At 37.2% G+C, this 13579-nt stretch overlaps 3 protein-coding genes across 4 annotated transcripts; 2 read left to right on the top strand and 1 right to left on the bottom strand.

Annotated features, from left to right (window-relative positions):
* The first annotated feature begins 60 nt into the window (after positions 1 to 60).
* On the top strand, positions 61 to 3426 carry LOC141900648 (uncharacterized protein C6orf62 homolog). The gene is made up of 6 exons (XM_074787630.1): positions 61 to 1213; positions 1311 to 1487; positions 1608 to 1733; positions 1947 to 2081; positions 2176 to 2235; positions 2384 to 3426. The coding sequence occupies exons 1-6, from the start codon at positions 1085 to 1087 to the stop codon at positions 2441 to 2443; spliced, it is 687 nt and encodes a 228-aa protein (XP_074643731.1). The 5' UTR covers positions 61 to 1084; the 3' UTR covers positions 2444 to 3426.
* A 718-nt stretch (positions 3427 to 4144) lies between these two features.
* LOC141900644 (vitamin D3 receptor B-like) lies at positions 4145 to 9405 on the bottom strand. Its single transcript, XM_074787627.1, has 5 exons — positions 9281 to 9405; positions 8668 to 8777; positions 8390 to 8578; positions 7818 to 7935; positions 4145 to 7686 (listed from the first exon to the last, which is right to left on the bottom strand). Exons 2-5 carry the CDS (start codon positions 8749 to 8751, stop codon positions 6782 to 6784), a joined length of 1296 nt encoding a protein of 431 aa, XP_074643728.1. The 5' UTR covers positions 8752 to 8777; positions 9281 to 9405; the 3' UTR covers positions 4145 to 6781.
* Positions 9406 to 9593: 188 nt separating this feature from the next.
* On the top strand, positions 9594 to 13509 carry LOC141900748 (mannosyl-oligosaccharide glucosidase-like). 2 transcript variants are annotated; one of them, XR_012618760.1, is made up of 4 exons: positions 9594 to 9668; positions 9816 to 10505; positions 10830 to 13281; positions 13370 to 13509. XR_012618760.1 is itself a non-coding variant. In XM_074787773.1 (3 exons), the coding sequence occupies exons 2-3, from the start codon at positions 9882 to 9884 to the stop codon at positions 12729 to 12731; spliced, it is 2526 nt and encodes an 841-aa protein (XP_074643874.1). In that variant the 5' UTR covers positions 9594 to 9668; positions 9816 to 9881; the 3' UTR covers positions 12732 to 13509. The 2 variants fall into 2 exon arrangements, 1 of the variants encoding a protein (XP_074643874.1); XM_074787773.1 differs by having other exon boundaries at positions 10830 to 13509.
* The last annotated feature ends 70 nt before the right edge of the window (positions 13510 to 13579 follow it).

Below are 13579 nucleotides of genomic sequence, written 5' to 3' on the forward strand. Positions count from 1 at the left end.
GTCGATAGAGTCCGGTTCGCTGTCCGGTTATACTAAACCCGGAAGTAAAATTCATCATGGCTGCCCTTCTGAATTTTTGAGATACGCGAACATTCCGTTGTTTTTGTGCGTTTATCCAAGTTGTCTGGCTCAAGCGGCGATCAGTTATTGCTTCAGGATGACTTCTAAATATCTAAGAACTCGTTGTTATCGACCGTTGATGATTCGTCCCTTGTCAGAATGCATAAATATCAAATTTAGATAGGCCACTTTTCGCTGGATTGTCTGAATCGATAAGATTAAGAAGATTACTGAAGGAGACCGAGTTGTAACGTAGGTCAACACCAGTAACGCGTTTAGATAAGTCGTCAACAACAAAGCGAAGTAGACTAAATTACAAAAATCAAGCTCCAGAATGGGAATAGATCACGAAAAAGCTAAAGTCTAAAACGTAGTAGTAGTAGTGACTGTGAGAATGGAAGGAAAAAAGTAAGGAAAGAAATAAAGATAAGTATCTGAAGAAGCAGCGATGGTTCGCCGAGACGGTTGAATGTACGCGGGAGATAGGATTATATCGTTCGCTTCCTGATCAGATGAGAATCCAGTGTTAGAAATGAAGCTACTTGTCGTGCAATGAATCTATACAGCAACATCGTCGACGAAGCTTACCTTTGTTTTTGTGTAAAGTGTAAATTCATTTCGTTTTGTTCTGTATTTCTATAGTTCTTTGTAAATAGCACGTATAAATATATATATATATATATATTTATATGACACGATGACATTAGGTCTCTAGTTGCCATATTGATATATAGACTACAAGTTTACTACTCGACGTCAGAGATTTCGACATCATAAAATTATTTTGCCAGGAGAGAAGAGAAAACCCACGAAACTGTTAACTGTCGTACAAGCGTTTTGTATGAGGATGTCATTATTAGTGACGACTTCGTGATTTGCGGCACAAAAATTTCAATACGCGCGGTAAAGGCTATATATTTCAAATGCTGCAGTATCGAAAACTGCTTTAAAAAAACATACAAAAACTCTAGGACTTGCGGAGCACGATTTTGTCGATAAAACGCACAGAAGCACAAAATTCAGGATGAGTGATCCACGCTCGCGAAAATCAAACGCTGTTCAAAGGCTGCGGCAGCAACTACGCAAGAAAAGGGAATCGTTAGCCGACCAGTTTGACTACAAGATGTACACTATATTTCACTTTAAAGATAAGGTACTATTTGGGAACAAAATATGAGATAGGTGCAGTTGACTCGACCTATATATATTCAGAACAATATTTTCTCAGAGTGTTTTTTCTTAATTCGCAGAAAAAATCTCCGGCGGTGTTCGAAATGGCCGAAGTGGTGAATGTGATGACCAATAACTATGAGGATACGATATTGAAAGGAGTGAAAGAAGAAGCGTACTCGTATGAAAGCTCCGTCGAACTGCTACAGAAAGATGTAGTTCAACTTCATGCCCATAGGTGGCATCCAATGAGAAAGGTAAAATGATAAGCGAATATGCATCAAGAATCGGTATCTTGGCTTCTCGGATTCAGAGTCAAATCTCTTGAAGTTTCTTTACAATTACTACTGTAAATGTGTCTTGTTTATGTTGTTCAGGATGTTATTGGATGTACATCTACGATCGACTTTTTTCTTTGGCCTCGCGGTGATATCGATCACGTTGAATGTCTTCTATTTTCACGCTGGAAAGGCGAATCGGAAGAACCTTTCAGGCGGCTGCAGGTATTTTGTTTACATTTTAAGTTATCGAATATTCTAGTTGGATGGACGCCAAAATGTACTCGTTCGAAAAAAAGGTTGGGACCACAATGGATTACAGCGTATAACAATTGCCACCTCTGATTATTGTATTTGACAAAATGACAAATCTAACCCCATCAGATGTTTAGAAATGAAAGGTACTTTGATATTAAAGATACTTTTTTTTGTTGACAGGTTGTATTTGAATTCCACTCCGATGATTACGAAAAGCAAATTATACGTTTGTTGACTCAAAAAGAGAAATCGGGTCTCATAATTAACAACGTGCTACAGTCAATTTTCTTCTTCATGGAAAGGTGTACTATGAAGGTCAGTTCAAGGTTGCTCTACTGGTCTATATTTCATCAGAAGATATAATTTTTAAACTGATTATGCTTTAACCTTTGATACATATTTATTTTAGACATCAAAAAACACAGCTGTTGTATTCAAACTGACAAGTATCTGTCTCTATTTACCTCAGGTAAGATTCAGACGAAAGCTCTTCGTCGCAATACGATATATTAAGTTAGAACTAATCTCGCTGGCCTTTAATAATTCTTTTCAATTGTATGACATTATTATTATTATTATCATTATTATTATTTCATAAAGATACTGTATTTTTCTAGGACCAGTTGACATTATGGGGCCCATCGACTATGGAGGACGAGATGGCAGCTTATGTCTAAAAGCATTCAATCTTTTTTCGAGAAGACTTTTCATTATTTTCTAGTGTCTGATTTAACTGCTTTATCTGCTTAGTAATTTTTGTGGTGAGCTACGCAAGAATGAATTTATACCCATGTTTGAATTTCATTACTGTTACTTGAACACTCTTGAGACCTCTACTGAACTATGATTAATGCACTGGCATTGTCTTCATTGACTATGTATAGGTATACCTGTTGGGATAATGAGGAATTGCGTAATGCACTGGTATCTACGTATCCAAAAATGTTTTAGGTTGAAAATTATGTAAATAAACAATAACATACTTGATATTTTTGCAGAGTCTAACAGTTTTAAACTGTCGTTTTCTCAACCAAAACCACAGTGATGGCGGTCATTTGTTCGGTTTTGACAAGATTTTCATTTCGTTAAGGTTTTCGTTTTGGCATTGTAAATAAGAATGTGCTTTCGAGACTTCATTTGGGAGTTTAGGTTCTCGAAAAAGAGCTGATTTATTTTAAAATGATAATTATAAGGCAATGAATAGATAAATCATTACAATGAAATTGTTTTATTTGATTGTAAATTTATACGTTTATGTCAGCGGCATATTAGAAATTCTGAAAATATTCCCCGATGTATAACTAATTACGGAACTGTTGGTAAATCTCTTAAATAATCAGCGATCATCTGGTGGTGAACTGGCATATCAGGTGTTGAGAATCACATTCCAATTCAAATTTGTATTCAGATTATATCTACTGTATAACGAATATGTCTATATATCTACCAGAAATTCAAAAATTCTGTGAACCTTAACGTTTTTGTATATTTTCTACGCGATGTTCGTATTTAAAGTCGAAAGGTTCACATGATATTGATTTAAGCATCTTATTCAGATAAATATTTCTGCTTCCATTCAAATATGATGATGATGCAGTGAAGGTCTCAAATCATTAAAAAAATTTGTAAAATTTGATCTATCTAACATAAAAATACAATGTGCTGTCAAATAAATGATTTAATAACGAACTATACAGTGTTTTTAGATTTATATTTTAGATTTATAGTTGCAGATGCCTGGTCTTTGATACGGGTGAAAGATGTATATTATTGGAACCTTTCTTTATTTACATTTTCACTGCTGCAATTATTTTCGGACACCATGAGGATATCTTGTAGTTGTTGGCAGCTACAGCACAACATACAGTCAGTGTATGTAGCTATTGTTAAGAACTGATCAGTTTTGAAGATAATTGGTTAATCAACAAGGAACCACGTCATTCCAAGTCATATTGAGCTGTGCTGCGAAGACTGGAAGTCAACTTGGTCTTTGGTTATCTGTTATGCCTGATGAAACTGCTCATTTTGCTCAATTCAGTACGGTGTCATCTACAGAGAAAGCTGTTAAGCGGATGATCCTGGGTGCAGCCATATTGGCTTCGAGTTTTCCTCTAGATTGTTATGGCACACTGAATAGGTCAGTCTCCCAAATGAACACGGCTATATTGAATGACTAGGTACGAGGGATAACCTAATGCAATGGTGGCTGCAACATCCCATAGTGAATGTGTTAATTAAAGAGTAGCATAGAATCTGATTATATCCCAACTTGCCAGATACTCTTAAGTTTCAACTTAAGTACAGAGCAGGAAAGCTTTGGAAGACGACCATTACTAGATAAGAACTAATTCAGTAAAGAAAAATATGTTGTATCTTTATTGCATATTTGCATTGATCCATAATAAAATTTGCATTCATTCAAAAATCTTCCAACAAATCATAAACACATTCAGACTAGAAGCATATTCATATACATATATCTCTATATATATCTTTGTATTCTATCTAAAGTCAGTAATAATATATAGTACCATTAACAAGCCATACTAAAATAGGTGCTTTTCACAAATCTATAAAATCTTTCTCAAGAGATAAACCTGTGCTTATCAGGATTTGATTCAATTTATGAAAATTGAATTCGCATGAACTACTCTAGATTTACGTTTTTGGACATTACTTTACAAATGATCGCGAATCCAGAATACACACAGTATGTGGGCTTTACTGACTAAGTAGACTCTTGTCTTGCTTGGCATTTTATGCGCTCGTAAAATTCCATGGTTTACCATAAATATTTCACCGAGTTGAGAAATCAGAAATCTTCATCGATTTCTAGCAGTTTTCTGAGTTGACTACACAAAATACACGTACATGTACTTCATATTACAGATTAAGTTTTTCATGAACGTGAAGACGAAATTCTCATCTGAATATAACTAGGGTAAATCATGTTCATTTCAAACTCGAAATGTAATTTTCCTGAGCAGTAGAAGACAGTGATGAGTTATAATAACAACGTATCGAAGTATTTCAAAAATAATTTTTAGCAGGACAAAAACGAAGTGACAATTTGGAAGTAAAACTAAAGCTGGAAGCACCAGACAAACAAATATTTCATCGTAAGACACGTAATGATGACAGTCAGATCTCACATACCTTACACACTTTATAAAGCACACTTCATCTACTTATGAATTATATTACATTGTTCTCAAGTCACTATGGTGGAAAGGCAATTGAATTCTTTGCTGATTTCAAAGAATATTTTGGACCACATTTTCAAATAATTTAGGGCCAATAACTTAGAATAACGAAATGCGAAAACATACATTTTATCTACAACGAATTAATGCTGATGAATGCAAATTATATGCAAAAGGCCTTCACGAATCTATTGCCATACGCTTAGCAATAGATCTGTTTGCACAACTACGACCTTGTGAATTTATAATAACTTTCTTCAGGGGACCAGCTTTCTTTTATCAGTTTGCTTATCCTAGTTGAATTGTAGATAATTCAAATAACACCTTACACTTGATGTGATTGCGTTCGTGCAATAAACAGGTATAAAACAAAAGGACAATATCTAAGAACTAGTCGTCTATACGTTTCATAAGCAAAAAGCGAGCGATTTCAAAAACCAGCCAAAGCCTTTATTCAATCAATGGCTATCATAATGTAATTCTGTGGACCAACAATAGTAATACAAATTGATCTCTCATATCAGACTCAATAATAACTAACACCGGTAAAATCGAGACCATTCATAAAATAATTTTTTTGGGAAATTTGTGTCCTCTGATAAGAGTTGTTATGTAAGGTATATAACAATACCTTCTTAATCACTAAAATGTACTCTATGAATGGTCCCATGTACGCAATACATTGTATGCATAATATCCTGCTCACTTTCTAATTACATAGCATAGCACAGTGGTCCTGAGGCAGTTTATTACGTTACAATAGGGATTAAGGTTCACTCTCAGTAAACTCTGCTCCCAGTAAAATATCATGGCAATATCTGCTCCAGTGATGAAATGGCATGCACTTCTATACGGACGGATCCAGGGCAAATGATGAGCATTTATTCTCGAGTGTTTCGTCTAAGGCAAGAGGCACCCTGGATCTGCCACTAAAATCATAGAGCCGTACAGACCTAAATTCAGGATATAAAAGTAGCCTATAATAGGGAAATACGAACAGTAGTTCCACACTGCTCCAACTGAACAGTAAACAGGTGATAAATTGTGGAGACAATGAGTAATAATCATTCTTAGAAGAAATTCTTTCATACGAGATAAGTACATGTATTTAACAGTATCAAATCGATCATGCTAATATGCATTTGTCACTTTAGGAGTGATTCCTTCTTACACTTTGACCTATGGAAAATAAGGTCGCGTCACTCTTTCTTTCTTCTTCACGCATTCCACTCTTCGACGATAAGATACAGAACAAAACCGAACACCCTCGAAACTAGTAAAATACACTCATACTATACACGCCTAACCTGCCAGAATTCAATATTAATTTACTATACGAACATACACAGGATCCCTACAGATCGATCATTCCTGGATATAAGGAGTTTTCAAGGAGAAAGTTTTATATTTCATGGAAGCGTCTGCATCACTTTTATATCCTAAATTCTGTTAACTCCTCCTAAATTGGTACTGTTTTATGTCAGTAAACCATTAATTCAATGGTTTTGTAAGCAAAACCTTTATTTTTATCCTTTACACTACCCAAACTCAAGTTTCTAATTCGGTAACCACCTAATAGGGTAACAAAAAGATCTTTGTTCCAACTGTACTGATTTAGGCGTAGTTCAATGAACAACTTTTAAAAATATCTTTTTCCCTATTTCTCAAAATTGAATGAGTTTTAAAGGAGTTCTTGACATTTATGTTCAAATCAAAAGAGTTTCAAGCATCTTCCATTAAGAAGAAGTTTTAAGGAATCAAGGAGTTATAGGGATCCTGATGCATTACAATCATTGCGACATATCCCATTTATTACTTCAGGTCAAAAACTTCCAGCATCAGAGGCTCGATTTCATTCGGATTCACGTGTAACAGCACTTTACCGTGGTTCTCTGTCAGCTGCTGTAGTTCGTCGAGTTTGCTCAGTAAACGCGGGTACAAATTACGAGCGTGCGCGTACGAATGCCGAGACTCCAGATAATGTTTCAACAATGACATGTATTTATCCTGTAAATTCGACACCGATTCTCGTTCTCGGATATTCGGCCGATCGGGCGAAAACAACGATATCGTCTGCATTATTCCCATTATGTTCGTATCGTTTTGAATCAGCGGTTTCAACGATTGACAGTATTTCACGTGTTCTTCGTGCAGTTCGACGTAACCGGTCGCTTTTTTCAACACGATCGTCGGTATTTCGCCGTTCGGCGTTATCCACGAGTCCTTTTCCGGGTTGTAGTGTTCGGCCGAGCGTAGAAACAACGTGCTCAAAACGACGCCCTTTAACAACCAGATCTGACAGTCTTGACTCATGTGCAGGAAATCCTCGAGTCGTTTCGCGAATTTTATCAAACGCCGCACGATCAATCCGGACGCGTTGACCAGCTGATTCAGCGACGAATTTTCAGACGGATTTTCGTCGAGTTTTGTAAACGTTATTTCGTACGCGTTGGCGATTTCCGTAATGAGAAAGTATTCGTCGTTGGTGAGTTTACGCGACGGTTGCGGACTGTTGCTGAATACGGGCATCGGAGATTGACACAACAATTCGTCGGGAACGGGCGTCGAACTCAACGAACTGGGAACACTCGGCGGACTCGCTTCCGAAGGCGACATGACATTCACCGGTTCAGATTTTATCTTCGTTTTCGAAGTTGTTTCTCTTTTTATTTTGTTTTTCTTCATCTTTTCGAGGCGTTTCTTTTTCTCCGCATCACCTGAAATGAGTTCGAAACGTCAAGAGGTATTTATGTGCAATGCGTCGCGAATAAAGATTAAAATTATCAAACCAACGATAAAATAACCATAAGATTGAAACCGACTCCTCTGTCTGCTGCCAAATTCTTACCTAATATCATATCCTTCTTCATGCCGATTTTCAGACACTTCATCAAACGACAGTATGAGCAAAATCTTCGAGTATTTATATCCAACTGGCAGTTGCCTTTAAACATACATTTTACAATCTACAAAACAATAAATAAGGCCAATACAGTCTAACCCGCTTAACGGTTGCTCAAAAGTAGGTTACTTAGAGTTAACCAGTGGTTAGTAGACATAGGGACAATTGAGTGTTCATTGTTACTATGGTATTTCTCCTCCAGGATCCGGTTCCATAGTTGTGGGTTAGAGTTAACTCTGAGTTAAGATTAGTTCATTTTCAATATTTTAACTCGGGGTCAAATCTTAACTCACGACTGTGGAACCGGGCCCTGTTATCTTCAAGCAACTTTTAAGCAACTTGCCCCCCTCCGGTTATTCTATTTCCACCTAACCTGGATATCATTTACATAATAAATTTATGTCATGCATAACGCTTAATCTGCATTTCTCATTCAGAAATAACTCTAGCAAAGACCGACAATTAATCTTCCGAGATTTTTTTTATTTCGACTTTTAAAATAACTCATGATAATATACCTTGTCTTTGAGAGCATTTCGTCGGAAGAACGCCTTACAAGATTCACACGAGATCGCGTCGAAATTATATCCAAGAGCTTTGTCACCGCAAACGCCGCAGATCTTTTTATCTTTGCATCGGGTTTTATTTTTATTGTTGGTTTCATTTTGTTCCGAGGGACTCTTCACCATGTCATATTCTTGACATAACTGCAATACGCATAGAAGAATACATTTCAAGTACACAGTCCATATAGGCCTATTTGCTAAATCACAAGCGTCTTGTAGAATTAACTTACAGTAAAAAGCTGTTGTTCAGTTTCTGAAATGCTACCAGAGCTCGCGGTACTGGCTTGGCCATTTGCTTCGGCTTCTTCATCCATGTCGATATAAATCTCCTAACCTTAATCTGCAAACGGAAAAGTATGATTTAGTTTTCAATACGGTCAGATCCTCGCATTCAATTCAGCATGTACGTTCCCTGAAATGGTTTAAACATTTCACGTGACTGTGCATATCTTTTTATACAAATAGAAGATAAGGCCATTTAAGATTATAGGCTATGGCCAACAGGTTTTTTATCTTGCTTATAATTCATGTAACACCAATGCAATGATTAAACACCATATACTAGGGTAAGAAAGAGAAAACCACCCACCTACAATCTGCATTTAAGGTTTCAAAATAATTTCAAAAATCATTTCCTTAGAAATTGAGTACGCTTGCAGGTGCATTAGGTCCTGAACCAAGAAAAAGTGAGCATGGACAGGCCAGGTTGGTGGTGAGTCACTGCTACTGGTTAAAACATCTGACCAACTTTCACTTACGGATAGGCCAAAAATACGAACGAATATTGAGGCTTAACAATAATTTCATAGTACTTTGAAACAGATGTTCACGCCACATACTCACATAATCAATCACAGCAATAGTCAATCATAAAATAATCAGCCCCAAATCGATTTACGATCTCTCGATTTCATGTCAAAATCATCGATACAGGAAGTCAGCTGACCGTGACCTGGTACATGTTTGGTCCGTTCCGGTGTCCGAATATTCGGGATAATAATATTTGCACTTTTACCTTTGATCTACTGAATTTCACAACATTTTCATTTGTGTTAGTCTAAGCTATCATTTCAAATCAATTACTTTATTTATAGTCGCAAAAAGTATTTGAATTTATATCCGATTTCGGTAGAGGCACGACAGTACTGCATCGGTGAGGAGTACTGTCATGGCTGCCGGTGTAACACGTAATCGTGTTTAATTATCGTTTTGTTGATTTTTACTGATTAATGTGAGTATTTCATCCAGTGATAACAATGTATTTCAATCCTTTGGACTAGAAAAATTAGTTTGCAAAATTATTTAGTACTTACTCGCTTTCCCATTAGATCTATAGCTAGAGTAATGTCGCTACTTGATAAGGTAACACTATTTGTAGGGTTTGGACTCGGACTCAGCTGAGAAAGACAAGTTATTTTTTGCTCAATATTTCAAAATCATAACAATGGCAAAAGGTGAAGCAAGAAAGCGAAATAATCCTAAAGGTTCTACACAAGCTACCCAGAAAAACCAATCAGATGCACAAGAAGCAAAGTCCCCACCAACCAAGAATAAATCGTCTTTACCAAACTTGATGAAGCAAAAGAAGAAAAAACAGAATGCTGCGATGAATTTAGATGATTTCAGGATCATCTTCGGAATAATTGGAGTTCTATGCATTTTTATGATTGTTGGATATGTAATCTACCAAAACGTGTTGAAAGAAAGAATAAGGAAACCACTTGGTGTCATTCCTATCATTGCTCACAACGCGACATCTGCATCAGTTGATCCACGGAGATTCTGGGGCTCGTACCGGCCGGGAAACTATTTCGGAATGAAAACCAGAAGTCCCAATTCGCCCGTCGCTGGTCTCATGTGGATTGCGCAACACGGACAGCCGAAACTACGTCACTGGTGCGATCACGGTGATGGCCTACGCAAATACGGCTGGGTTGAACACGACGGCATCAATTTCGGCGTCCAAGATATAGTCGACGATGGTTTCGAATTGCAAACGAAATTCGTGAAGCAGCCAGGTGGCAATCATGGCGGTGATTGGACCGCAAAAATATCTGCTAAATCTACGGTAAGTGAGCAAAAAAATTACCAATTTCATACTGCGTTTAACCCTTTGGTGATGGCCTTTGCTAGTACACTGCACCAAAGATATTAATGTAATTGGTAATTAGTTTTTATCTCAGATGAAAGATGCCAGCACATAGCAAACAATAAATAAAATTAGTAACTTACAATACACTGCAGAGTAGTGTAGACACATTACATGCCTGTTATTTAATGCACTGGGGTGGAATTTTTTTTAAAATTTCAAATCAACTTCAGCACTTTAGGGTAATTAGTCAACTCTGATCGGGTTAAGATAATCAAGTCGCTATTTTTACGTTTATTACAGCCAGGTCGTGAAAAGTCTGTTCTTTCGTTGATCTTCTACTTTGCACTGGATGGAGAAGGAATCTTGCAGCCTATAGTCAAGAAAAAGCAGTTGGTTGGGATCAGCGGTAAAACGAAAGACCTCGGAGAGTTTAAGATGGAATTCACGACGTCTTCGACCCAGTTGGAAGCTTTGAATTATTTGTATTCATACGCGCCGACTTTGAAAGATATTAAAGACACAGTATTCAACAGTTTTGAACTGAAACAATATGATGAAAGCGTTAAATCGCAGTATATAGCTTTAGGTGGTCATGTGATGGCCAGAGAACATGTAGGTAAAGAGAATATTATAGCGTTTCAAGTGACTACACCAGTGCCATTTGAAATGGAAGTCATATTTGAGTCCGGTAGCGTTAGTGAACGTCGCGAAAGACTCGCCGGAAAAGCGTTCACTCGTTCGTTCAAAAAACATCAACAAGATTTTCATTCGAAGTTTGAAAATGTGTTTAAACTCGAAAAAGCAGGGTACAATAGCAAAGAAATAGCATTCGCGAAAGCGGCGCTTAGTAACATGTTAGGAGGTGTCGGGTACTTTTATGGGTCTTCAATTGTTCAGTCCGTTCACAATGAAAAACCAATATCATACTGGCAATCTGCTCTTTATACCGGGGTACCATCGCGATCATTCTTTCCTCGCGGCTTTTTATGGGATGAAGGGTTTCATAATCTTCTTATAAGTAAGTGGAATTCCGAAATATCGAAAGATATCATCGGTCACTGGTTAGATTTGATGAACGTTGAAGGGTGGATACCGAGGGAACAGATTTTAGGCGATGAAGCTCGGGCGCGAGTTCCCGGTGAATTCGTCGTTCAAAAAAACCTCAACGCTAATCCTCCGACATTTTTCTTGCCGCTGAAGCAGTTGGTGAAAGAAATGATTAAAAGTTCGAAATCGGAAGATAAGACGTATCTAGAAAATCTGTTTCCGCGTTTGAAAGCTTGGTTTAATTGGTATAACGTTACGCAGTCCGGTTCAACTGTGTCATCGTACCGGTGGCACGGACGAGACGCAAAAACTAAATTAGAACTGAATCCAAAAACGTTGACATCTGGTTTAGATGATTATCCCAGAGCGTCACATCCAACCGATGATGAACGACATGTAGATCTGCGCTGTTGGATGGCTTTAGCTGCTGGGATTATGGCAGATGTTGCCAAGTCCTTAGGTCAAAACTCTGAAGAGTACATTGCAACTTACAATATGCTTACCGACAACAGACTATTAGACGAGTTTCATTGGTGTCCGAAAACTCAACGCTATTGCGATTATGGTCTGCACACCGATCAAGCTCGGCTACAGCGTCCAAAACCGCCTAAAAACCTCCAACCGGGCCACGCTCCTCCCCAGCACATCGATTTACCTAAAGAAAGATTTGTGCTCCAAGAACCTAAGCCTCAGTTCATCACCTCTTATGGTTACGTCAGTTTGTTTCCGTTTCTTCTACAAATACTAGAACCCAATTCCCCGAAATTGAATAGGATATTGAAGGATATCACGAAACCGGATTTGTTGTGGACGCCATACGGTTTGCGTTCGTTGGCGAGAAATTCGCCGTTTTATAAAAAGTTCAACACTGAACATGACCCGCCATATTGGCGAGGTAATATATGGATAAATTTGAATTACTTAGCCGTACGCGCTTTAAATCACTATGCATCGGTCGAAGGACCTAGTCAAAATCTCGCTCGAGACATCTATAAACAATTACGCGATAACATCGTAAAAAATATCTACAAAGAATACGAACGTACAGGGTATATATGGGAAAATTACGACGATATGTCTGGCGAGGGTAAGGGCACGCATCCGTTCACAGGCTGGTCGGCACTAGTTGTGTTGATGATGGCTGAAAATTATTGATACGTATCAGTATTGTTGTGAAAACTTCCTCTTAAACAACTTTCCGGGCCTGGTTTCAAAATATATGGATTGAGAGAAATGAGCTTAGTCTTCAGTGGACCCAGTTCCACAGTCCTGAGTCAAGATTTTTTGACTCTTAGAGTTAACTCATTGAAAATGAATTGATTTTTACACGGAGTTAACAATAACTCACAACTGTGGAACTGTCATGGCGAGCCCTGCTAAGTGTTGTTGCCATGAAAAAATCATGTGTTGCAAATAAAATCTTAAAATCAAAGTGATTTCTGTAAGCCCAGAATCAAGCCGTCATACATTCCTCTTGTCCGGTGAAGTGTGCTATCATATAGGATATACATGAATTTTTGTTTTGTTTTGCATATTCATTTTGATCAATACTTTTAATTTACTAGGTGTGTAAATTACATTTTAGGTGCGTGAGGATTTATTCAGCTCAAGTAAAAAACCAGAAGCCCATTGATATATGTTATTTTTGAGAATGATGATTGATCATGGATAATTCCTTGTTGAATGTAGTTTTAACTCATTCAAGGTCGGTAATCAAACAGTAATTATTTAAGGCTCTAGTCTCTAAGACTATTCATATATAATGCGATGTTTTTAAACATTTTCTTTTGTAGTCACAACCGTGTAAAATTGTCCACTATCACACTACCAATATATGTCAATCAATGAGAAATTGTTTTATATGAATGGAAATTGAAGTTTATTATTCAAGATGCGAATATTTCACAAAATGAATGTATATTTGTTAATATTGATCGGTTTTATTTAAATAAATGTGTCTTTATACGTAAATTATAGTTCTCATTATATATCGATTTATCTCG

The sequence above is a fragment of the Tubulanus polymorphus genome, chromosome 2, assembly GCF_964204645.1.
Source record: "Tubulanus polymorphus chromosome 2, tnTubPoly1.2, whole genome shotgun sequence".
Lineage (NCBI taxonomy): Eukaryota > Metazoa > Nemertea > Palaeonemertea > Tubulaniformes > Tubulanidae > Tubulanus > Tubulanus polymorphus.

Excerpts from the sequence above, each read along its gene's own strand:
- LOC141900748 (XM_074787773.1), top strand. The coding sequence starts at position 9,882 with ATGGCAAAAGGTGAAGCAAGAAAGCGAAATAATCCTAAAGGTTCTACA. Across the intron at positions 10,506-10,829 it reads AAATATCTGCTAAATCTACG|CCAGGTCGTGAAAAGTCTGT; the intron begins GTAAGTGAGCAA and ends CGTTTATTACAG.
- LOC141900644 (XM_074787627.1), bottom strand. The coding sequence starts at position 8,751 with ATGGATGAAGAAGCCGAAGCAAATGGCCAAGCCAGTACCGCGAGCTCT. Across the intron at positions 8,579-8,667 it reads CTGAACAACAGCTTTTTACT|TTATGTCAAGAATATGACAT; the intron begins GTAAGTTAATTC and ends TGCGTATTGCAG. Across the intron at positions 7,687-7,817 it reads GAAGAAGGATATGATATTAG|GTGATGCGGAGAAAAAGAAA; the intron begins GTAAGAATTTGG and ends AACTCATTTCAG.
- LOC141900648 (XM_074787630.1), top strand. The coding sequence starts at position 1,085 with ATGAGTGATCCACGCTCGCGAAAATCAAACGCTGTTCAAAGGCTGCGG. Across the intron at positions 1,214-1,310 it reads TATTTCACTTTAAAGATAAG|AAAAAATCTCCGGCGGTGTT; the intron begins GTACTATTTGGG and ends CTTAATTCGCAG. Across the intron at positions 1,734-1,946 it reads AACCTTTCAGGCGGCTGCAG|GTTGTATTTGAATTCCACTC; the intron begins GTATTTTGTTTA and ends TTTTGTTGACAG.